Here is a 24,285-nt window from a genome sequence, read left to right on the forward strand (position 1 = left end):
GTGATTGACAGCGATGTAGTATTTGACATTAGGAAATGGGGATAACAGGGGAAAAGAAAAATGCCCTTTGGCTGAGGCCTTTTGGGTAGCACGGGTCCAGGTGCTGGGAAGGACTTTTAATTAAAAGTATCAGGCTGGCCTGGGGCCACCGAGATGTTTTCCCCCTCTCTCCTGCTGGCACAGTCAAAGGGGGAACGTTTTCTTTTGCGTGCACTGCCTTACACGAGTGGCTCTGGTGACGGTAAGAACCAGATTTAAGTACTCTAGTGGATTTGCGGGTTATGGAATAGCGTGATTGGGCTAGGGAGGGGGTTAACCACTCCTGTCCCACTGGGCCACTTGATCGTTGCCTGGCCTGAAAGCACTAAATCGTAAAGCTAATTAAGAGAGAGCAAGAGAGTACATGCGGCATTGGAGCAGAGCGTAGCAACAGGGTTGTTCTTCCAGAGCGGTCCTGGCTGCCTGCATCGGTTTAGGCAGTGTGGCTTCTGAAATTTTTATTTGATTAAATTTAATTTAATTTCTGTAGTGTTCAGTGAAGAACTGCAGAACAGCCTTTCACGTCACCTGTGCGTTTGACCGAGGCTTGGAGATGAAGACCATACTGGCAGAGAACGATGAGGTGAAATTTAAGTCGTACTGTCCCAAGCACAGCTCCACCAAGAAAGCCGATGATGAGACTTTCAGTGAAAGTGCAGGTCAGGAGAACGGGAATGGGATTGGGATCCAGAGCAGCTCTCTTCCTGCCCACATGGACCCATTCCACAGCATGGATCAAAACCAGGAGGAGGCCCACAGAGTCAGCCTCCGCAAGCAGAAGCTCCAGCAGCTGGAGGATGAGTTCTACACGTTTGTTGAGTCTCTGGAAGTGGCTAAAGCGCTGCGGCTGCCTGAGGAGCCAGTGGAATTCCTTTACCAGTACTGGAAGCTGAAGAGAAAAGCCAACTTCAATAAGCCTTTGATTACCCCAAAGAAGGATGAAGAGGACAATCTGGCTAAACGGGAGCAGGATGTTCTGTTCAGAAGATTGCAGCTCTTCACACACCTCCGGCAGGATCTAGAGCGGGTAAGCCACTGCACTGCCTGTGCTTCGTTAGCGTGCTGGCCTTCGTTAGCTGCGTCTCCGAGCAGGGCTCTGTTCCTGCCCTGGCATGCGGGCGCTCCATGCTGGGTCTTAACTCAAAGTTGTGTTGTCAGAAAAGACCATTAACACCGAATTTCTGCAGAGCACACTGATTACCCTTTTCAGATAGAGGGTTAGTTCACGGGGCCAGCAGGTCCTGGCTTGCAGTATCCCATCTCCTTAGAACTGGATTGCTGTGTTTCCACTTACGCTTTCTTTACTGATTAATGCTGATGGCCGTGGACTGTACTGCAACCCCCAGCTGGAGCTTTTTTAGCCGTTAAGGGCTTGCTCTGCTCCTTTTATCTGGTGCACAAGAAGGAAAAGATTATGAAACTGACCTTGATTTCCAGCAGATCCGTTTTTCATTGATTCTGTGTAGTAGGCTTGGGAGGCAGACGATAGTCCGCTCAATTAGGTTTTGAGTTTATAAAAGAACAGTTCGGTACGGTTAGTTTGGTGTTTTATCTCAAGTACGTCCAGTCCTGTAACAACCTGAATTCCTTCCTTTTTGGTGGTTTTGGGGTTAACTAGTACAAAACACTAGAGCCAGAAGGAGTACTGAAGTTATCTTTCAGTTTTTCATGTCCATACAGCATATGGCTGGTGTAGGCCTTGTGCAGAACCCAGCTCAGTAGGTCCTACCTCAGCCTCACCTGGTGGTGAACTAGGGCCCTTCTTGCAGAATGCTGTCTGGTCTTTGCATCAGGACAGTGGGTGTTCGTGCATCTGCTGCATCCCTGGTAAAGGATCCTGATGGCTAACTACTCTTCTACTGAATCGTTGCAGTTTTTTTTCTAATTTCAACTTCCAGCCCATGAGACACCTACCTGGGTTACCTGGTATCTTCTGTTTCTGCTCCGTGTGCGCAAGACTTTTTAATCTTCTCTCTGATCAGCTAAATAAGTTGAGTTTGACACTGTGTTCTCTGGAACTTAAATTATGCATTATGTATCCTTTCCATTTTTAAGTGTGATGTCGAAACAGGACACTCCATCCATGTAGTATTTTCAATATTTTACTACTCCATTGTTCCCACTGGTTGTACATCCAAGGTAACTTGGAGGGGAAAGAAAAAAAGAAACAGGGCCCCAAGTGTTGGGGTTTTTTTTCTCCTCTTCAAGGTAAAGTCAGGTAGACTTGATGATGAAAGACGTTAGTGACAGTGTCATCCATCTAGAAACAGATGTTGAAATCATCATCCGGGTCACCTAATGAAACAGATACTTCTGTGGACATGACACAGACTGGATCAGAAGGGGTGCCACCTACACAAATCCCTTCTAATCCAAATCCACAGAGCAATGACGCTACTGGAAAGGACTGGCTGTCCTGGGACTGGAAGCTTTAAATAGAGGAGCAAACCCAGGCTTGTTAGATGTCTCCTCCTTAATGGTTGCGAGAGCAGCTGACAAGGTTGTAGTGCACAGGGCACCGCGCTGCGTGCAGCCGTGCTGCACCCAGAGCGGCCTTGGAAACACCCACATACAGTGCTCAGCAGCTTCCCTCCTCTGGGAAAGAGGTAACTCGGAGCCCTGGGAGAGCCGTGCTGTGAAACGTACACAGCTGGCCAGATTAGACGGTCACATTTTAAACACAGAAATGTAGTTTTCTTCTAAAAAGCACTGAGATAGTTAAACTGATAATTCCGTTACTGTTGCCACCTCCCTTGCGCTGCGGCACGAGCAGCCTGGCCTGCCTTCATTTCAGTCGTACTGCAATGGCAGGGTCAGCAGAAGGGCTGCTACTGTTGAATAGCTCTCCACGTCTTTATGCTATTAAGTATAATTTTATGTTGTGTCTCAAACAGGGAGAAGCAAATGGTGCCAGGCTATGTAATACTGAGAATATTTAAGCATTTCCAGCATTTCTCTAGACTTCCTGTAGAAATCTATATTGATATATATGCATAATTCAGGTGTTTATAGAAGTTACTTCTGTGGTGTGGCCCTCCCAGATTTGATGGATGAATCTGTCAATTAAGTGCTATTTAAGACTTTTCTAAGAAGTGTTTTGAAGAAGGCTAAATTTAAATACGTTACTAACTTGTGTAAATGGTGTGTAGTACTTAAACAGAATGAATTCAAAGCACAGATTGACAACATCAGAGAAACGCAACTGCCTGCAAAACTCATCGACTTGATGTCTTCTAGGTGCGTAATCTCACTTACATGGTGACCCGAAGGGAAAAAATCAAGAGATCTGTTTGCAAAGTTCAAGAACAGATATTTAATGTCTACGCAAAGCAGTTGGAACAAGAAAGAGTTTCAGGTATGCTTCAGCCTTCTCTTTTTCACGTAAGACCACAGGCACTGAAAGGTTTGGTAACAGGCCAATGACTAATTTTGAAGGACAAACAGGACCTCATTTATTCTCATTAAAATCTTGTGTAGTCCACCATGTGTCAGCAGATAGGAAGAAAAAAACTGAGGCTGTGTCTAGCTCTAATGGTGGGCACATGGCTATAGAACTGGTAAGTGTTCCTGTCGGGGGGGCACTGAGGGCCTTGCTGCTTCAGAGCCTTCCTGGTGCGATTCTGTAGTGACTCCTAACGACAGAGAGACCATGACTTAACGTTCAGGTGCCATATGGTACCTGGTAAGTCTGTGGTTTATTAGTGCCGCTGCATTAGTGTTCAGTGTGTGCTGCTGTGCATCATAGATGGCGGTTTAAAGAAATGAATTATAAAAAGGCAGCGCTCTGCTTTTAAAGGAACATGTTTATTTCTGCCTGGTCTCATTGAAAGTAGTCTTTCTCAGAAAGATGAATACCTTCAAAGTTAACTGCATTAACTAGATCATCCCTAAGGTATTCAGTAATCAATAAACCGTATGTCGGACAGAATCAATGGGGTCCACTTGCTGGTTGCTTTTTTCCTCTCCTCTCTGAGGAGCCTCTGAGTGGATATACTAGTGCTAGGATTTGTGTCTGCTACAAGTGTAATTAGGTGCAGCACGGCCGCAGGGAAGTCGGCTACACCGGCAGGCCGTTGTGAAACCAAGACGTAACCGCATAGTTGTGATGTAAAGGGGCTGGATAGGCAACCACATACCCGTTTATGCTGAAGAACGTCAGGCATGAGGAACAGAGTTAAAACAGGTGCATTCAAAAGTGATATTTACAAGACATGGAGTTGCTTGACTTTAACTTAGTCTGTTTACGTTTAGGTGTGCCTTCCTCCTTCTCCTCGATGGAAAACACGGTGTTGTTCAATAGTCCATCTTTGGGCCCCAATGCTCCCAAGATAGAGGATTTGAAATGGCATTCTGCGTTCTTCAGGAAACAAATGGGCACGTCTCTATCCCATTCTTTGAAAAAGCCACACAAGAGAGACAGAGTAAGAAACAGCTCTGGGAGTGACGGCAAATCCATGCTGAGGCAGCCCAGCCAAAGGGAAGGCGGTACAGCTCCGGGTGGCTTTTTAAATTTTGACAAGACCTTTGCAGAAACACGGATTGTATCAGCACAGCAGAAAAATGGCATAGTTATACCAGAGCACCGAAAAAGAAGAGACAATCGTCCGCAGTGTGAGGTGATCAAGGCAGAGCTAAAAGAAAAGACTTCTAAACACAACTACAAACCACTGAGACCCACAGAACTCTCTCAGAGGCAATCGGAAAATAAAAGGGCTGTGAACTCCAGTGGTAGGTCGGCACCTGGCACGCGGAGGGATATAGTGCCTAAATGCAACGGGGGTCTTGTCAAAGTAAACTCTAATCAGACAGTAGTTAAAGTGCCTACGACGCCCACGAGCCCAGTGAAAAACTGGGGCGGATTCCGAATTCCAAAGAAGGGGGAGAGGCAACAGCAGGGCGAGAGCCCGGAGGAGCCCTGCCGCCAGAACTCCAGCTACCCCTACCTGGGCATGGGCAGAGTTTCACCGAAGGACAGGGCAAAAAGCAAGCTAAAGCCTGACAGCGAGAATGATGGGTACATCCCCGATGCCGAAATGAGCGACTCAGAGACTGAAGTGGCTGAAAAAAAGTGCAGGCAGCAGAGGCTCAGTCCAAGCAGCACCATCAGCAGAAGGACGGACATTATTAGGAGAAGCATCCTGGCATCCTGACTGGACACAGGGACACGGTGTCGGCACCGTGGTCAGTAGAGTCACTGCCTACAAGCCAGCTCCACATTATTTATTGGTGTGAGAGAAGAGTTCTTAGACATGGCTTACAGACTGACAAATCGATAACCCGTTATTCCTGAGCTGTGTAAACATGTTTACATGCACTTAAAAGTTGGGGTTTTTTGCCCCCTCCCCAATTCTGTGAGAGGTCTGAATCTCCTTTATTTGCAGCTTTCCTAAGCGAGAAAAATGACATCGCTACTTAAACAGGATTTGTGATGAACTCACTCACAAAAACCTTTCAGAAGGGGCTAGGGTGGGTAGGGCGAAGTAGGCTGCATTCATCCCTTCTAGCTAAAAAGCACTGAAAATTTTACTCCCTTCCCCTGCCTTCTGGAAAAGCACAAGCTCTTAATTTAACTAGCGTGTAATGAATCGAAGATGGTTGTTTAACCACAGTGCACTGCTAAATCCCATGACAAATGGTCACTTTCCTTGGGTGGTGATAGGTCTTTCCCTTTGCAGAATGTTTTCTGTTGCATTCAGTTTGAGCGCAGGTGGCAGCTCAAACCCCTCCAGAGCTCCGGGGTTTACATGTACATACACCTACGAGATGACCGGATCGAACCATGGTGTTGTACTGGAGAAGGAGGAAGGGACGGGTCAGGGCTGCAGCTGCCCGACAGTGCAACAGCTCGAAAAGGTGACTCAGCCCGAGCACTGAGGATGCTCTCGAGGGGCTCAGTGCTGAGCAAGGGGGCAGGGTTGTGGGTTACCGCACCCCGTGGAGTAACCCGTCACCTTCAGTCAGGCACCTGCCTCTCGCAGGATGATGACAATTCATGAAAAAAAAATATCTTTCTAAGGCACTAGTCGGTAGGATTTCCTGAAGCCCACCACAGATGCACTAATGGTATGTATTGGGAAAGCCAGGCTTATGACACTAAAGGGTTGCTTTACAATGGACATGAATATATATTTTTAAATAGAATAAAATGGAAAGGCAATAAATTGTGATTAGCTCTTTACAGTCAAATGAAGAAAAAAATATTTCATTCTATTCTGGACTAGATTTGATGGAAGAGGGAACTCATATTCTGATTGTGTACTTTTTTTTTAAATAATCGCAAATGGCAATAACTAGTAAGCTCTGAGCAATAATATTAACAGATAACATTAGAATACTGTTTTGTACCAAGTAGAGTGCACAGATAACAGTGGAGTGTTAGGAGCCTGTAAATTTTGGAATTCTGCATAGATGTAAGCCAGGTATGTTTGTACTGGTGAAAAAGTTGAAGCAGCAATGTGTTAAAGCAAGACAGGCATAAAGATCCCCTTCCCCCCTGCCCTTTACTCCAGGCCTGCCATTATCACATCCACTCACTTCTTACCGTTAGACCTTCGCCTCTTGAGCAGGCAACACTGAAAATCCCAGTAGAACTCTGCCGTAACTCTTCCAGAGTAAGTCTTCCAGAGGATTCAATCAAAAAAATTTTTTTAAAAAATACTATTAATGCCCTGTCTTGCTATGCAAGTTACCTCTTAATTAAAAATTTCAACAGAATGCATCCTTATCGTTTGTTTTAAAACTCGGAAGTCTTTTAACCATTGGAGGAAGGGGAATTCTGTGTAAGATAGTGTGCTTTTAAAATAACCATTGCTGGTGCCAAGAAGTTAAGACTTAGATTAACTTTGTTACTTAAGTGAAAGTCAAACAGGGCACTGGTGAATCTGAAGTTAGGTAGTCACTCTTGGGATGTGTTTAAAGAAGAGTACTTACTTGATCAAACAACAACAGACAGACAAAACGTAAATGCGAAACCTAAGTTCTCCTCGATGTACAGCAACGTTTTCCAGACAGGTGCTGTTGTTTCTGTAAGAAAGAAGCTCACGACCATATAGGGAATTGTTTGTCAAGCCATAGATGGAATAATCTAAATTTTGATTCCAAGTAATGATTTAACCTCACGCCAGTTTGAAAGAGGTACCTTGTTAATTTGCACTATTACGAATGCTAACGTTGTGCAGAATTAATGCCTTACCTGTTTTGCTCCCCGACGTTTAGGTTAATAAGCTTTCTAGGATTTCTAGTGAAGTTGAACCAAAACCAAAAAAAAAAGCTGTAGAGGGCCGCCGTGTGACCAGCTCTGTAGGTTAGTTTTGTCTCCCATGCTTAGCGCTCAGCAGAAGAGGTGGTGTAAGTACAGCAGTGACAATACGAACTCACCCCTGGATTTTATTGGGCTAGAACCATTTGCTGAATTCCTGTTTTTAAGCGTTCCCTTTCCTTGTGCAGGCTGACCAAGAGATCTTTGACTATGGTTGGTGTGTTCTGTCAAACTGTAGGCTAGTTGAACTTCTGTAAAGTTGCCTGGAATGCCATTTGTTAGGTTATGAACTCACACAAATCTAAATGAAGGGTTATACATGTTGTGTATAAATCTTAATTTCAGAAATTTGAAAAAAATTGTCATTACATTTGTAAAACCTTGTACAGAAGATTTTTCACAATGTGCCTAGCTTTGGTGTCCATTCAGCTGAAATTAATTAAAAAAGGTGCATGAAGAGAAACAGATAGAAATAAAAAGTATATGTAGAGATGAATATTTTATATTACATGGCCCAATCCTGTATTTATTTTCTCCCTTTTTTGAAGTATTTATAAAGACCTAGTTGAAGACAGCTGTATTTTTTGTTAAAATATTCAGTAGAATTGTGCCTTTTTGTCTGTATGTGAATAAATGCTGTACATTTTTGCAGTATCCTTGCCAGCGGTGTTTTAGCATTTGCAATAGTTATTTTGTTTGGGTTTTTACATAGGAACTTCGCTGCGAGGATCTGAGTTGTCATGGTTAAAATAAGCATTTGATTGGGATTATTACAGGTACCGAAATGCAGACTGTGGCTGCAAGAGAAAGAGGTTTTTTGTTTGGGTTTTTTTTTAGGAATAGTATAGGGTCATGTTACTGACAGCTGTCCCTGTCCCATCAACAGAAAATTGTACGCTGTTTCCCTCGAGATCTTCAGCAAGATGTTGCTTACCTCAGTTAGTTGGTATTTCTTGAGAAATGATGCCCTTCCAAAGTCCATAATCCTCACACATGTTCCACTGGAAGAGGAACACGAGGTTTCTTACCTGTAAACCTTCAGGATAAGTATGCCGCGTGTGTGTCACGCTGTGAACTGCCTGTAGTCAAGCACTGCTGGCAGGGACCATTGCTGCTACAGCAGCATCTCTAGGAGACAAGGCTTTAAGAGCGCAGCATGTCCTTGGCTCTTGCTTCCTCCAAACTCCAGCTGCAGAAGCAGGGAAGGGACTTGGAGCGGAGCAAGAGGAGAACAAGGCTGTGAAGGCGAATGCCCAGCAGTACATCTTGAAAAACAGCCGTGGGTACACAGTGCTGCCCACACCTGGATTTGCATCACATGCATTCCCGTTGTGGGCAACTGTGAGCAGCAACTGTGAGCAGCACTCCTCAAGCGTAATGCAAAGAGTGAAGATGAAAGGACGGCCCTCTCCTAAGAGGTACTAGTGTGAGCTGCTCAGGGGGTGGATAAAAGTCTGAAAGATGTTCGTGCAGCTTCTTTATAGATTTGCTGCCAGCAGCCTTCTGCAGAGCGCTGTGCTGCTGGGGTTACCCGAGTCAGACTGGGCTGGAGCTGAGGACAGCCTGCTCGCCACTTCCCTAGACTGGGAAAAAGTTTCTTGTATGCAGAGAGCGAGCTTTCAGGATTGGGCCTGTGCCAGAAGGTACAGGGCTCGTGGGATGACCCAACATAAACTTGCGGTACCTGCTTAGTTGGTTTGTCTTACCCGTTGGATGGAAGAGACTAATTCACCTAGAATCCCTTCCTAAGTAACACGGTAAAGAACCAAGTTTTACTCAATGGGAAGCATTACTGTCACACTAGGGAATGAAACACTCAAAAACCCGGTGTTGGGGCAGGAAAGGAAGGGAGGGGGAACAAAAGCCCTTCCAGAGAAGACTGACAGGAAATACCGCTAGAAACAAACATAAAGCAACCAAGACGGATGACTGAAAAGCCTGCTGCTCGGTGCCATGGAACAGTCTAGTACGAGGGAAAGAGCAAACCTTGGCTAACCAGCAAGCCCCTGAATTTTAACTGCCTCAGCAAATGCCTTTGCTCAGAAAGTCCACCTTGCGAGCAACGTGCCAGCAGCCTCCTCTAGATGCCAAGGAGGGAAGGGATGAAGGGAAGTGGTGGCAGGATGAGGAGCTTAACTTGACCACATTCCATTTGGGGGGTCAGAGGTGTCTGGTCAGTTTTCAGCTGCTCAGGAGGATTAGGCAGACAGGAGGGAAATTTTTTCTTTCCTGTGGGACCTGCCATAATCGCTGTGCTGCCCCTTCACTATTGGGTGCTTGTGTCATCATTGCAGTTCATCTTGCATAATGACAAGTAACCATTATATAAAAGCTACACCACAAGCTGAAACTAATCCATCCCTAATCAAAAGGGAACCAAGCAGGTGCCCTTCTGTGCCTCAAGGAGCAAATACACAAATAACTGTTGCTCAAAAACTTGCAGTTACCCGCCCTTCTCAGCCAAAGCCTCTTTAAGGAGTGAGCGGGAGGAATAGCTCACACAAAACCTTCCAGCTGGGCTGTCATTATCTCAGATGTGCATTAGGCAAATGACACCAAGATGCTTGGTACCTACCTCCCTCTGTACCATACACCTGGTTGATTGATGAAAAATCTCACCCCAACAGAGGTCTGGAGCTTCTGGACAATGTATCCGTGTTGCTTTGAAAAAGCCTTTGAAGTCTTTCAGCAAAATTAGAGATTGCAACGGATACAGGAATGTATCAAAGTGAGAAGGCACTGGTGAGGAAGTGTGTACAACTGTAGGAAATAGTAACTTCCTCTGCACTAGGCAGAAGTTTTTCTTGAGGTTGCATCCATCCTGCAGGCTCCACTGGAACAGCCAGGTTTTCAGGAGGCAGCACGAACTCTTACTTGCACGTGGTGATCAGCCCGGGTCTGTCCTCTGAAATGCATACGGTGAAGGTCCACCACGACAGACGTACGGGTTGGTTAGTCCAAAGCAGCAGTTTTCATCAAGCGCTGGGTAAGCATCCATCAACTGAAGTTACAAACCAGAATTACACTCCTCACGTTTCAGAGGAAGCACAAGAAATAACGTCACTTAAGTCCAAGACAGGAGCACTTCAGAATCAGTTAACAACTGTCAAATGTTTATCATATACGCTGAAAGAGGAAAACAGTTCGGCTCTAGTTTTAGAATGATATATATGAGGTGTCTGAACTATCAAAGAAAAACACGTACGCAAGAGGATTCCCACATACTGGCACCTGTAGAATTCAAACACGCTGCTTCAAATGCACGAAAGCTGGGTGACCTCACCAGCTTTGTGCAAATGGAAATAACAGAGAAGTTCCCAGCCACACACAAACCGAGACAGCAGGTAACAGAAAAGCAAGGAAGAATTGTGAAATAGTAATTAGGAAAAAAAAGCACAACTGAAGAAAGACTGTGGTCCTTACAAACGAGCTGTATCAATAGCCGTGGCAGCATTTTATTTATTAACTGTTCCCCAGGGACAACAGAACAAACTGAACAGAGTTCTTAAAACTGGAAGGCAATGGAGGCATTTTGCGGCTGTAACACCTACCATGAAACCAGCAACTATTTGACATTCATCACGCTATTAGTGTCTTACTACAATTCATAAAAGATCTTCAAAATGTTTCCAAGTTCCTGTACTACAAAGAAAAATTAGAGGCATCGACTGTGTGCGAGCAAAGCTGCTCATGAATTTCAATATAACAGTACCTATTCCCTGTACACAGTCTTGTCGTAGTTGGAGCTGGTGTTTCTTAGACCAAAAAAGATCAACATGCCACAGCACTGTATCGGGTTGTTTCATCTGCTACATTAAAGGACTTTAACGACAACATTTTGTAGTCGTCTTCCAATCTTTACTATGCATACAGATACAGTATCTTCATCCGCTTCCTTTCTTACCTGAGTAAACCAAAAAATGTTTTAAGTTTTACAAGCCTTGCCATGTGTTTGACTTCAGTGCTCCAATACGAAGTTTCTCCAGCGATCATCTTAACTCCAGCATGGTGTGAGTGAACAAGACGCGTTTAAGTGTCTTCCACATCCTTCAGGGAAGTGTTTTTTTTCTTCTGTGTAGTTACTAGGCTGAGCTGTAATTAAAACCGAGCAGATCGTTTCTTATGTAATTGTTTGTCAGATCAAAGTATCAATAGAACTTCAGTGTGGAAGGGGTCATGAAGGGGAGGGAAGAAGCACAGAAAGCGGCAATCTGAGGTAAACTGAATTGACAATGCACTCTGTAGATGGCTACTGCTTTTGTCTTATCTCAGATCCGATAGAATTCAAGATTGATGAAAGATTAGGTAGCAGTGGTACGCTTTAAAGACATCTACTAGAACATACATTTTAAACCTGTGCAAATGTCCTGTATTTTTTTATGTTTCTTACTGAATTACTGTTATTTAATAATAAGCTAAGATTTGTAGTCATTGAACTAACCACAACAAAAATGTAATTTCTAAACTTCCTAGTAGTCCAGCTCTAGCCTATACTGGACTTAATTTTACAAGTAAGATGGATGATGTAACAGGAATACACAGGTAAGTCAGAAAGTAGCCCACAACTGACAGATTCAGAATACAGAGAAGAATTACCGCTCTGAATCTGAGGAAGCACACTCGTGCACATTCAGTCTTCTGAGACCTAGAAAGGAATAAACACTTTGTTCCTTCGGACTCAGAAGAGCAGACATTCTTGTAGCAGTACTCCTGGAGACCTCTTTTTCCAGCCTTCAGCGGGAACAGTGCCGGTACGGCTTTTTAATGTGGTGGGGAGGAGGAGGAAGGGGCTCAGGACAGAATTTCTGAAGTGACTACAGCGAAGCCACGCCTGGCAGCTGGCAGCAGGAACCTGTGCCAAGCCGGGAGAGGGCAAGGCAGTCCTGAAGACTGGCAGTGAGACCCGGACAGCAGTTTAGCTGCTGAACATCTATCAAATCTCTTTGTTACCTTTCAGAGGGAGACTGGTGAGGAACAGTTAATTATCAGTGTTTACAGGAAGAGCAAGACCTCTTTCTACTTGGGCACCGAGGCCAGGAATTTACTCCCTTGAAAGACTGTGAGACCATGTTTTTAAGGGAAGACAGCACCTCAGAACTATTGGAGCTGAACAGATCTGCATAACAAACAGGAGGTAAACAAACAAACAAAGTAAATCACTCTTTCAGAGCAAATCTTCACCAGCTTGGGCAGGCCCTGTCATGACAGCATTTACAGCCAGGAAACACAGCTTACGTTATGATAGCTTGGGAGCTATGCCCCTTCATTCACTGCTGGTGGGGAAAAAAACGCCATTTGTCCTAATCGGACAATTTAGATCAACTGAACACTTCCTCTCTGCAACTCACATAGGATCACCCACATTAAAAAGCTGTAATCTGCAAATGGGTTTCCTAAATCACCGTGAAAAATTAGGAGGCAGAAAGACCAACTTGAGTTACAAATTTGCTTGGCAAACAAATGAACCCAGCATATAAAGCTTCCATGGGGTTTGCTTCAAGATGTATAGGTTGAATAGTATGGAAAAAAGAATACTTGGATGGAAAAAATCCCACACCTACTGTCCAGCAGAGAAAATACAGAACTGCAGGTAGCATGGGGTTTAGATAATTAAAGCCCAAAGTTTCTCTCTCTGAAAAGAAGGAAACCTCTCCTGCTAAGATCCCTCATTTCTAGACATACTGAATAGTACTGCTCAAAGCTGGGGCTGAGTTGTAAGAGAACTGGCAAAAGCAGGCAGCAAGGATTCGGCTCGTTAAGTGGTAACAGCGCACAAGGAGGCCTTAGGCATATAAATGGCTCTAATAGACACACCCTGTCTGAAGTCCCGGGCACCGCTGAAGCCTGCACTGGGCATGCTCCCTGTGGCAGCGGGATGCATACAGCATCCCTTCCTTCCCTCCTCCCATGGCCTGTTCTGCCCGCACCATTTTCAGTATTTCTGACACTGCAGGATTTATTGTGTCTGTTACACACCACCCACGATAACCGCCGTGGGTGTACCGCGGCAGTCCCTGGGGCAGCAGCTACTGGAGACTGCTAATGAAAATGCAGATGGACAGACAAGAAGTTAACAACTTTGGAAGTTCACATGACATGGCAGAAGGTACTCAAGGTCGCAATCTGATCGATACTAAACAGGTCGACACTATCAGTTCTGTCCTGCAACCACTTCACACCATTTCCCCATGCTCTTCGTGCAGCCATGCAATGAATTAGACCAGGGAACTTACTTGGCTGAAAAACCCCACAGAATTCCCACCAAACAGCTATGCTGCCTAGCAATTTTTATAAAGGCAGTTCTCTAGCCATCAACTCAAGACATGCTTTGTTTTAAAACAGACTCCCCAAGAGATAGGAATCAGCAGAACATTTGCTCTTTTATCACGTGAAGCCATTGTTTGTGACTGCCCCAGTAGGTTACACCAATGCCAAAAAAGCCTACTTCGTGTTTGTAAACAGGAGCTGCTGTTATTTAAGGAGGTTTTTTTCCCCTCTTTGTTAACTTGCTGCCAGTTCTAAAGATGGAAACAATCATACACCTTCATTTACATGTTTTGAACCCAACAAGTTGAATTTGCATCCCATTTGATTCCATAAACAAATCTATGTCACTTAAGTGTCCTGTCAGAAGGTAGCATTCAACTGAATATGCATCAGTTCTGTGATAATGCATCCAAAATACAAGCTTGTTTTTAAAATCATATTAGTAATAATGGACATAAATGATCACCTCTGCCTCAGGAACGATACAAAGTGAGTATTTTTGTAATGTTCAATGGGATTTTTTAAAATGTGCTTAGATAGTATGTTTATTATTAGTTTTGTACCTTTTGAGATGCTGTAGCTGCCCTCTGCTCTGCCTGGCTCAGTCTTCTTTGAAGTCTGTTGATGTATTCTCGATATTCCATCATTAATTTTTCATCCTGTGTAAATGAAATACCTCATTACAAATGCATATTTCTTTTTACTGGATCCATACATACTTAGCAAAAAAAGGCTTAAACCAAGAGGAACTTAAGAAGTGGAACAGTTTACCACTTAAAATAAGACCGAAGACATACATACTGCTGATACATTATAGAGAATTTCCAGCTCAAATATGACATCATATGACTTTTCCCATCAGAGTAATCTGCAGAGGAAGTTTTAACTCATTTCACCATCTTCAGGGAAGCACAAAAGCTAACATTTTAATCCAGGTAATTTAATTCACACAATCCTACAATGTAAATGTTTTAGCTATAGTGAACGGGAAAAAGAATATACTATCGGGTACAAATGAGATGATAAACTTGCTACCGATCCTTTCTGTTCATCAAAGGGCCTGTATAAAGTCTTTCTTAACTATCCTTTACTTATGGAAATCTATTCTCACATCAGTCCCGTTCTTCTCCTCTAAATAACACAGCACTACAAAAAACAACACAGAAGGACTTATCCTAAACAGAACTGCACGTTATCCCAGATTTATGAGGCTGACAGGATAGCTGTTTTCCAAAGTGGCCATTAATTATTGAGCAATGCACATTCCAAAACAACCCTGCCCTTAACCTTTAATGGATAATGCTTTTATCTATATGCATATATGTACATACAGTGTCAATTCTACTCTACACATGGATGCTGAGAATTTGCTACCTCTGCATGTGCTACATTATCCATAATGCAATGCCGCCTCCTTTTTAGAGGTATGCATGCATACACAGCCGTAAGCGACTTCAAAAACATTTCCCGAATCGTCTAGAATTGCTAATTAGTAACCTTGAAAGATTATCTCTCCTTTACATTTTCTTTTAATTTGAGAGTAAAGTTCATTTGTCTTCCTGCCATTTGAATGTGGCACTCAGCAGAAACAGTGAAGTTGTCCAGTTATGACTGTCAAAAATCCTCCATTTTTTCCTATACTGGCAACATAACTCATCCAAATAGGTTTCTCTTGAGATCCTACTATACGTGCATCGGGTTGTAACTGAAAGTAGTTGTCATATCAGTCATTATCTTACCTCAGTTACCTTGTCGTTTGCCATTTCCAGCTGAGAAATGAGCTCCTGGCTACGAAGTTTTTGTTGACTCAGCTCACTTCTATTAATCAGAAGAAAAGATGGTGATTAACACGCAGTAGTACGTCAGTTATCAGAATATAACTTCATAGGTACTGTCTTGCATTGTAGGGGCTTATGGTGTGTTTTTAATTATGGTGTGGCTCTTAAAACATTTATTTCAAAAGCACTACACAGGCAGCACTTCTTCATGATGTATATTCATAACTATAATGGCAAAGGAATGAGATGTATTTGTTTGAACCAACAGGACTTTGTCAAGAGCACCTGACATCTTACAGAGGAGTTTTTTTGTTTATTGACTCTTGTTTTGCAGGCACATTATTGAGTATGCTATAAATATAAGCTGCAAATTTTGCACAGTGCATTCAATATTTAGATTAACATTCTAATTAGTGTCCCATAACCAGACTTCAATGTGGACATTTCTGAAGGCACTTTTAAGTACCTAAACCCAAATCATTCTATACTTGTGAGCCGAACAATGTAACACTTCATGAAGAAAAGGAAAATGCCACCGTCTTCAAGGTGGTCTTTTTACTTTTATACCAAATATGTGAACAGTGATCCTGAATTTGTATGGCACTGAAGACAAAAGATATATGGGTTTTGGTAGGCATCGTTGAGTTGGTGCTCAAAGGAAACAGTTCTTGCCTCCTGTCGTCACAAGCCACCGAAGAAGAGGGATGACCAAAGATGGGAAAATCTCTGAACTTTGCTAATTTTAGCCAGAGGAAGATGCAAAACTAAATGAGCTGCTCTAACTTTTGACCAGTCTCTACTCCACTAGCCACAGACATCACAAAAAATGGCGTGATCAAGATTCTTGCCACCAGTTTCACCTTCTACACTGAATTTCAAACCTATTTGTGAGGAATTTTCAAATCTATTCTCACCTTCCCTTCCTTTCCCAAGTGGAAAGCATGCTGAAATGCAGTCACCTTTGTGAATACGTAGCACACGGACAATGCTCAGAAAGCCGATACCTAACCTTTAGGCGCGCTGCCTATAGCTGAAACTACAGGCGCTGTAATGGAAGCTAAAGCCTTTGTTCTTGCTGGGGGCGTGGAGGTAAGGTAGGAGAGACTTTAACCTCCGATCTTCATCTTTAAAAGCCTCTGCTGTTTTAACGATGGCATTTAGTTCTCAACAGTAATTTACTCTTAGAAACTTTTAAACATATTATTTCATAAAGGTTTGACTGAAAACTGCTATATGGCACTTGAAATACATCAGGTTAACAGAAGGTTGCGAGTATACCTGGCTGGTACTTCCCACTGCCTTGCTCCCAACCAACCCCCTTAACCAATCCCAGGTAGGTATCATAAAAACAGTTCAACGTCTTTTGACTAGCTGCTGTCAAAATGAGAGTACACAGGCAGATATTTGAACAATGTTAAATAGTTAAAACTACATACAGGTTATACCTGTGTTACCGTGTGAATATTTTTATATAACATTAAGAATTCAAGATGGATTAAAATTGCAGGATCAAGATAGTAGGTTAATACCACTGTTACTGCAATTTATCCTCTGTAACCAAGGTGCTTCAAGATAAAGCCTTTTCAATACAAGAGCCCTAACAAACAGCTGTTTTTTTGGAAGTTCAGGTTTTATAAACTGTTTTATTAGCAAAACAGAAAATGTTATACAATTCCTGTTGTATCTTTTCATACATACCTTTTCAAAATAAACTCTAAAAAACTATTCAAACGCTACTCCTTAGAATGTGTACGCTGTTTATGTTCAAGTTTAACTATGCTAGTAAAAGAGGCTTTGAAAATAAGGAAATTCTTAAATTCTGACAGACCATCTTTATCGTTACATCATCTTAGAAAACTATCCGAATAGATTAACTTTTTAAAATAAAAATTCTTAGTTACTGAAAACAATCTGTCTCCTATACTTGTACTGAGGCGCGGAATTCGCATTCTTAGCAGCACAGGCCATAAACAGAGTTTACATGCTCATATACTGCTGTATATCAAGAAATTATTTTTATAATTAGATCACACCGAGTGTGTGTTTAAAGAAAACAGTTTAACTTTGTAAGCCTAAGGAAACGTGATGGCTATTGAGCTAGATAGTTGATTCATTCTGGTTGTTAACCCTCCCTCAAACACATATTATGAAACTGTAATACTAAAATTGAGCAGTAACCCGAAATGCTGAATAATCAAATCAATCCCTACTCCATATTGTCTTTGTTAAGTGAGTAGGAAACAAAAGGTGAGCTTTTAGTGGTTTGGCAGACGGGTGATAAATCCACCAGCTGTAGCAAGTACGTTCTGCAAAGCTCTCATATGACAAATACAGCATGTGCCAGCTGTTTTTTCGGTTGAATTATACTATAATATGCTTCAGTTACTCTTAGTAATTATGAATTTTGTATACTGCCAGTACCTGCAGCTGTCTCTCATCCTGTTAATTTTTTTTCTTTAATGAACATCTTAAAATAAGCAGCTATGGCTGCCAAACATTACAGAAGTGCAGCCAAGAATAATGTTGTAGAAATGGAGGAAACTCCTTCATCTCAAGATGCTGTGCAATTCACTCAAGGGACTGTACAGGATGTAGGGAGAAGGAGAAGGCAGTCCTGGCAACGCTTCATACACAGGCACCAAAAAAGGTCATTCTTCAGAGGCAGATTCTTTTCAGTTATAGAAAAGGTAAAACTGAGAATTCCAAAAAACACACATGGCTACCGATGAGTCAGGGACTCTAATTATGACACAGAAATGTTTCAGAAGCAGAAACTCGAACAAAGACACCCAAAACAGCTGCGATCAGATGACTTAAGCTAAGCAAAGTATTTCAATTTAAAAACAATATGGCGAGGATTCCCTTTTTGTAAGTACTGACCATTCTAATTTAAACAAATATTAAAAAAAATGAAGCCATTTAGTATATTGGTTCAAATATAATGGGTTTATGTTACAACAAATTTTTTTTTTCCATCCACAAGTTATATCCTACTACTAGACAATAGTCGCAGATAGGTAAGATTATTAATTTACCTATTTGCTCATACTATGTATTAGTATTACATTTTATTATTTGCCTCTTACAAGTTCACGTCATTCTACTGATTATTCCTGGTCAGAACAGAATTGGTGCCTTGATCTCAGACCCTAGCAGAGATGCAAGTGTTAAAATGCAAGCCTGTTGAAACCAATTCAACCATCATTAATCTGTACAAATATCTGTACTAGTAAAAAGCCACCCGGTGCCAGTTTGCAGCAGGCAGTGACATGTCAGAGGTCAGCAGTGCTCTGGTAGTGTTAATATGTCTCAAAAACCACATCAGTCTTTTGGTCCTGGGGTGGACTGACCCAACTGGCAGGTAAGCCGCCCACCCAGCTGCTTGCTCACTGCTCTCCACAGAAAAGAGGGGAGGAAGCGGAGGGGTACAGGTGTGAAAAAAGCCCATGGGTCAAGAGAAAGACAGTTTAGTAAGTGAAAGGGAAAACAAAAAAATTGATGCAAAAGCAATCACTCATCACCAGCAGACCAATGCTCTGCCAGTTTCCAAACAACAGCTACTTTGGAAGAACTTCTGCCCAGTTTTACTGATGAACACACCATCATATGGCACGGGACATCCCTTTGGTCAGCTGGGGACAACTGTCCTGCTTGGGTCCCCTCACAGCTTTCTGCCTACTGCCAGCCTACTTGCTGGGGTGGCAGAGTGAAAGAAAAGGCAGCCTTGACACCGCATCAGCACTGTTCAGCAACAGCTAAAACGCTGCCGTGTTGTCAACACTATTTCGGTCATAGTTCTAAATCACAGCACCATACAGGCTGCTATAAAGAAAATTAACTCCATCCCAGACAAACCCTGTACAGGTCTTTAAGAAGCATTAAATTCACCTTAACTTAAAAGATAAAATTCCCCTAAACTTATCTGGGGGTGAAAAATTTTTGTATGTGCTTAGAAACAGAAACAGATTAAGTTTTTACCTATATACACATTCTTAGAGAAAGAAACAAACTAAATTCAACAGAAAAGTCTTGGGACAACTCATCTTTAAAGAAATGTAAGTGCTACGCCACTTTTGTACAACCTTTAAAAGTAATCATTCATTTACAAACTATTTTACAATTGCAAATATTTGCTCTCTAAGTTCACTTCAGTAAATGTCACTAGAACTCAAAGTTCATCTAAAATTGATGCAATCAAAAGTCAGAACAGCTTCGTTTCACTGACTGCCAGACTAGATATTTTGCAGGAATAAAGAGAATAAACACTAGTCGTGAGTTGTTAGTCACGTTGCCAACAGCAATGTTTTCATTTGGAATGATGACCTATGTTGCAAGAAAGCACTGACCTTCTTGGTTACCTTCAAGACTGACTTTTGGCACAAGTATATTGAAGCAAAACTGGCTCCTTGCCCTCTTGCAAGGCGCAGGTGAGGTCTATTACCAATAAATCCTTCTAAAAGTGTACAGCATGTTAAGGTCCTTAAAAGAAGAAAACTCTTCTCATAAATGAAATCTGTAGTGTATTTTTATGAAAGAAGTGGTGGAATTTAATCCACAAGTATTCAATGCATTGTGTACTGTTTCAGAACTATTTTTTAATTCCAGGTTCTGTTTTATAGGCAACGATTACAAGTTTGACTTGTACTCAGACCCAAATACCCAAGAAAGCAAAGAATAATTTTCAGTGAAGCCTGAAAGTATCCACTTATTTATCAACATCTTTATCTACAAGTTTTTCCCTGATCTACTAGATTCTCATATTATTTAAAAAATCACCACTCTGCTCTACTGTTACAAGGTTGCAAAATCCACTTTTCCTTCTAAATTTTTTAAAAATTAAAAATCACCTAACGTTCACTGATGCTGCTTCATTTCTTAGAAGTTATTTATTGAATGCTTCCTTGATGCATATGGATTACAACTCACAAACAAAACTCTGCAGACTGAAAAGATGATAAATGAGCAGCACAGAATATGGAAAAGTTAGCAGCTGCTGCTGGGAAGTTAGTAAAGAAGCCAAAATGTTTCAGACACTTTCACATGGAAAATGAAAGTAATGAGGATAGAACTGAAAACCAGCAACAGGTCATGAATTCAAGGCAAAGGAATGGGAAACACCTACACTCACAAATGGGACACTGACTCAAAGCTTTTGAGAGCTAACAGCAAACCTCTGGTGAAATGCAGTATGAAATGCTTTTATGTAAACTACCTCCCCAGTATACATGGATATGACTTTGTTAGGAAGTTTGTAACTTACTAAAAAACATTCACTTATGAAGCACATTACTATGCCGTAAGAGTAATAATTCTTATTAAAAACTGTAATTCTGCTACATCACCAACACAATCTCTGTATTTGCTCGTGTATTTACGTGAATCCGATACATCAAACAGTAATTTCTTGAAGTGCCAAGGAATGTCTCAGACTGTCCTCAAAATATACTAAATAACCATGATAAACTTGGAGAGCTCTTTATTTAAATCCCAAAAAGGTATGTTGGTATCTTCATCTAAGTTCATAGCCTTGCTGCCCCGTCAAGACAAGACCAAGTGTCTAAGGAAGATATAAGCTTTCCTTACAAGCTCACAGCTTAACTAACCCTCCCAAACCCACATACATTTGAAGAAGTATGTATATAGAAAAGCTGGGTGAACATCAGCCTTTCACTTGGACCTCGCTATAAGGCTTGGTGATACCCTGTCCTGCATTAGCCCCAAGAAGAATTTCAAACGGTGCCTTTAATTCAATAGATCCTGCTTACCCACTACCACTCTGTTATTTAGTGGTCTTGCTGGTATTTCCACGATAAATGCATTTGCTGCAAAACTAATTTGCTTTTTAAATAATCAGCAACTTTATTGTTGTTCTCAACAAAGAAAGAAGTGATTTGCCGTTCTGTACTTGCACTCAAAATACTTACTCAAAATGTTATTGTGATAAGATTAAAATGAATATGATAATTAATCATTTATTAAGTAAAGACTTAGCATTGAGTAACTACTACTGAGTAACTCAGGAGCTGATTTTCATACCAACTGCATTCTACGCTATATAGCTAGGTATCTGCAATGCATTTAACGTGAAAAATAAGCTACTTTTGAATTTTCTAGATAATACTTACAGGTTCTGTTTTAGCCACTTGTCACTGTAATATCAGAGCGTCACTGCAGATTTAATTATGAAATTCCTTATGTCAGTTTAAATTACAACCTCCTAGCAGCGAACACACTTGCTTCTATTGCCAGCTTCCTTGTTAGGCAGAGCAAATGTCTTGATAAAAAAATTCCGCTTCTAGCTTGTATAGTATGTAAAAGCATCACCTACAAAATCACCTTAAAAATTAACTGACTTTGCTTTTAGACGTGCACCAAAATATCTACTGAAGTCACAGAGAATCATTTGGACTCAGTGTAGACTTACATTTTTTAATACACAATGAACATTTTTTCTATTCTGCTCACTGATACAGGATGTTACATTATTGCAAAGTTTTCCAGATGATGCCACATAGGCAGGCTCTCAGATAAAAGGTCATTTTCACAAATTTACTACCTATTTTTCATGCAAATTCACAAATCAGACTTCCTCTCATGTCTGTTATATTTTCTATGTCAGCATTTTGCTGCAGACAAATAAGGTCTAAAGCTTTTGGTCTGCTATAGTAACACTTAACATCAAAGCTTTAAGAAGGAAGGCAGCTGTTTCACAGACAACTTTAATTGTTTTGGAAGTCTGCAACTCTTCCCTTTTAATTGGAAGATGCTGAACTGCATTCAGGATCTAGTTATGAACCTAGATGTGAGAGTTTTTGTAGTTTCATCTACAGAAAATAAACTGCAAGTGTAGCAGCTAAAATTTAGCTTAGCATGAAACACTACAAAATATTTTTCTTCTCTAGATACTGCACTTATGAAAGATGCCAAAAAAGTATTGGTAAGATCCAGCTAATTACATACAGTGAAGCTATACCACTAGAACTGTCAGCGAATAAGCATGGCCCCCAGTGTATTGCAGACGTACTCAACACTGCAATGACTTCTGAAAGAGACATTTTCCCTTTTTAAAGAACTGTTTAGTTATCTTTGCAAAATGCAGTATATTTTAAGGCAAAATAAAGCCAGCCTATATCTGGACAGATAAGGTAAAAACCCCCAAACGGTTCACTTTGGAGAGGTAGAAATTACCAAAGTGATTACGTAGGACTTGTTTTTCTAGAAAAATGGGCGAAAATGTTATCTCTAATTGGATTTAGTATGATTTCGAACTATCTGAAAAATTTAAACCAATCCAGTTATCACAGGTAACAACCCAATGCTACTACTTATAGCGTTCGGAGCGTTCTAAACACTCAGAAAAGGAGCACTTGAAAAAATGAAAAGCAGATCAGTGAAGCTGCTAGTAGTACTTCATGTTTTATCAATCATTCTTGTCTTCCAAGCAGGATGGAACTCAGAGCATTCCTCTATTTGGACAAACAATAGATACAACTAGTCATGATAGACATGATTTCACTTTAAAGAGGAATGAAACTAGTTTCAAAGGGAAGCACTGCTACATACCAGGCTGCTATTTGCGAAGTTCACTGGAGGTCAAATCCACATACTGCTCTATGGATGGAAAACCAAGTTAGAGTAGCGGTAGGGTAGGTTTGTTGTAGGCAACATTTTCAGGAAGTTATTTTCCTTGCTCGTGTTTAGAAACTTGGGTTCTAATTCCATGCGTGCTATTAGCATTCTGACAACTAAGAAATGTCAAGCTATGCTTAAAAAACTGTAACTCCAAAACTTGCATAGAATATGGGAAATATTTACAGTTTGAGCTGAGAATATGTAAACCATTATAATAATAAACCAAGAAAAATCCAAAGATTACTCCAAAGGAAATAAAAGCTAGAATTCACAGGTTTCCAATTTTAATAGGGTAAAGCCTTTGCTTCCTTGTTAGCATGATAGTAAGCAACTTCTAAAATCAGTCTAAGCAAAGAACTATACATGAGTGCATCCTCATGCTTTAAGGGACCAACCTGAAGGGTCATTTCAAATTTCTTAAATTAACTGAGCTGCACACCCTGAATTTTTCTTCTAAAAACCACTGAATGCACTTCCTAAAATATGCGCTGTTATATTCTTACCTCACCATTTTAAAGAGATGATGCTTATGAAATCAGGCTTCCTAGTTTAGAAGTTACTGTGTACCAATCTGTACCTTCTCTACCCACTCGTTTCCAATAATGTCACTGTCTTCTCTAAACCTGTTGATGTCTGTGTGTATACAGACTCACAGGCACCACAGGTAGGACTGGTATGTAATCTATACCTGTGTCTGTAGCGTGAGATGCCCTTTCACAACTGAAAATATTCTTATATTCTGTGCCGAGAATACAAGTATCCACTAGTTACCTGGACACCTGTATGAATTAAGAGAAAAGTAAAGTTTATATCATATTTTTGCTTAGGGGAATCACACAACTCATTTGAATCCTCATTTATGACAGTAGCTGCTCAGAACAGAACATTAGATGTGCATCCCAGCAGGTTTTTTTCTAGCTTATTTTACAAGTCTGGAGACTCACTGCACAACTGATTTTATGGTGACTGTTCTGAATAGCTATAAACTTTTCATTTTCATTATCCAGAATTTTCATAATCCGAAGATAAAGTTCTCTAAATTGAGCATGGTGTATCTTGGAAGAAAAAAATTAAAAATAACAGAATCCATTTATTTTCTGTCATTACAAAATTCACACATATTAACAAGAGGTGAAATTTTTACTTCAGCGCTAACTTCATGAACAGCATCAAAAGTTCTCTTTGGAGCATTCCTTCTTGTTTTGCTGGAAGCACATCATCTAGTCTGGATGGTTTGCTCTCCATGCTTTTCCACCACGGGTCTACTGCCATACACCAAAGAACAACTAAAACTGTAACGGCTTCCAGAAG

The 24,285-nt window shown here is 41.3% G+C and overlaps 2 protein-coding genes and 1 long non-coding RNA gene across 13 annotated transcripts in view; 2 read left to right on the plus strand and 1 right to left on the minus strand.

The window, feature by feature from the left end:
• JADE1 (jade family PHD finger 1) overlaps window positions 1–7,951 on the plus strand; it is a 47,172-nt gene extending 39,221 nt beyond the window's left edge. For all 7 annotated transcript variants that reach the window (XM_040615717.1, XM_040615541.1, XM_040615863.1 and 4 more), the window contains 3 exons: window positions 530–1,066; window positions 3,277–3,394; window positions 4,291–7,951. In XM_040615717.1, the coding sequence (XP_040471651.1) occupies window positions 530–1,066; window positions 3,277–3,394; window positions 4,291–5,189 (1,554 nt within the window). In that variant the 3' untranslated portion in view covers window positions 5,190–7,951. The remainder of the gene's footprint in view (window positions 1–529; window positions 1,067–3,276; window positions 3,395–4,290) is intronic.
• Window positions 7,952–10,728: 2,777 nt separating this feature from the next.
• SCLT1 (sodium channel and clathrin linker 1) overlaps window positions 10,729–24,285 on the minus strand; it is a 43,509-nt gene continuing 29,952 nt past the window's right edge. For 3 of the 5 annotated variants that reach the window (XM_040615987.1, XM_040616161.1, XM_040616252.1), the window contains 3 exons: window positions 15,304–15,382; window positions 14,128–14,223; window positions 10,729–11,389 (listed from right to left, as the gene is read on the minus strand). In XM_040615987.1, the coding sequence (XP_040471921.1) occupies window positions 11,327–11,389; window positions 14,128–14,223; window positions 15,304–15,382 (238 nt within the window). In that variant the 3' untranslated portion in view covers window positions 10,729–11,326. Of the gene's footprint in view, window positions 11,943–14,127; window positions 14,224–15,303; window positions 15,383–22,905; window positions 22,954–24,285 lie in introns of those variants that run through there. The other 2 variants (XM_040616074.1, XM_040616329.1) reach the window with 2 other exon arrangements.
• On the plus strand, window positions 15,390–20,104 carry LOC121098537. Its single transcript, XR_005831290.1, has 2 exons — window positions 15,390–16,675; window positions 18,464–20,104. It is a non-coding gene; the product is annotated as an uncharacterized LOC121098537 (long non-coding RNA).

The sequence above is a fragment of the Falco naumanni genome, chromosome 1 (assembly GCF_017639655.2).
Source record: "Falco naumanni isolate bFalNau1 chromosome 1, bFalNau1.pat, whole genome shotgun sequence".
Lineage (NCBI taxonomy): Eukaryota > Metazoa > Chordata > Aves > Falconiformes > Falconidae > Falco > Falco naumanni.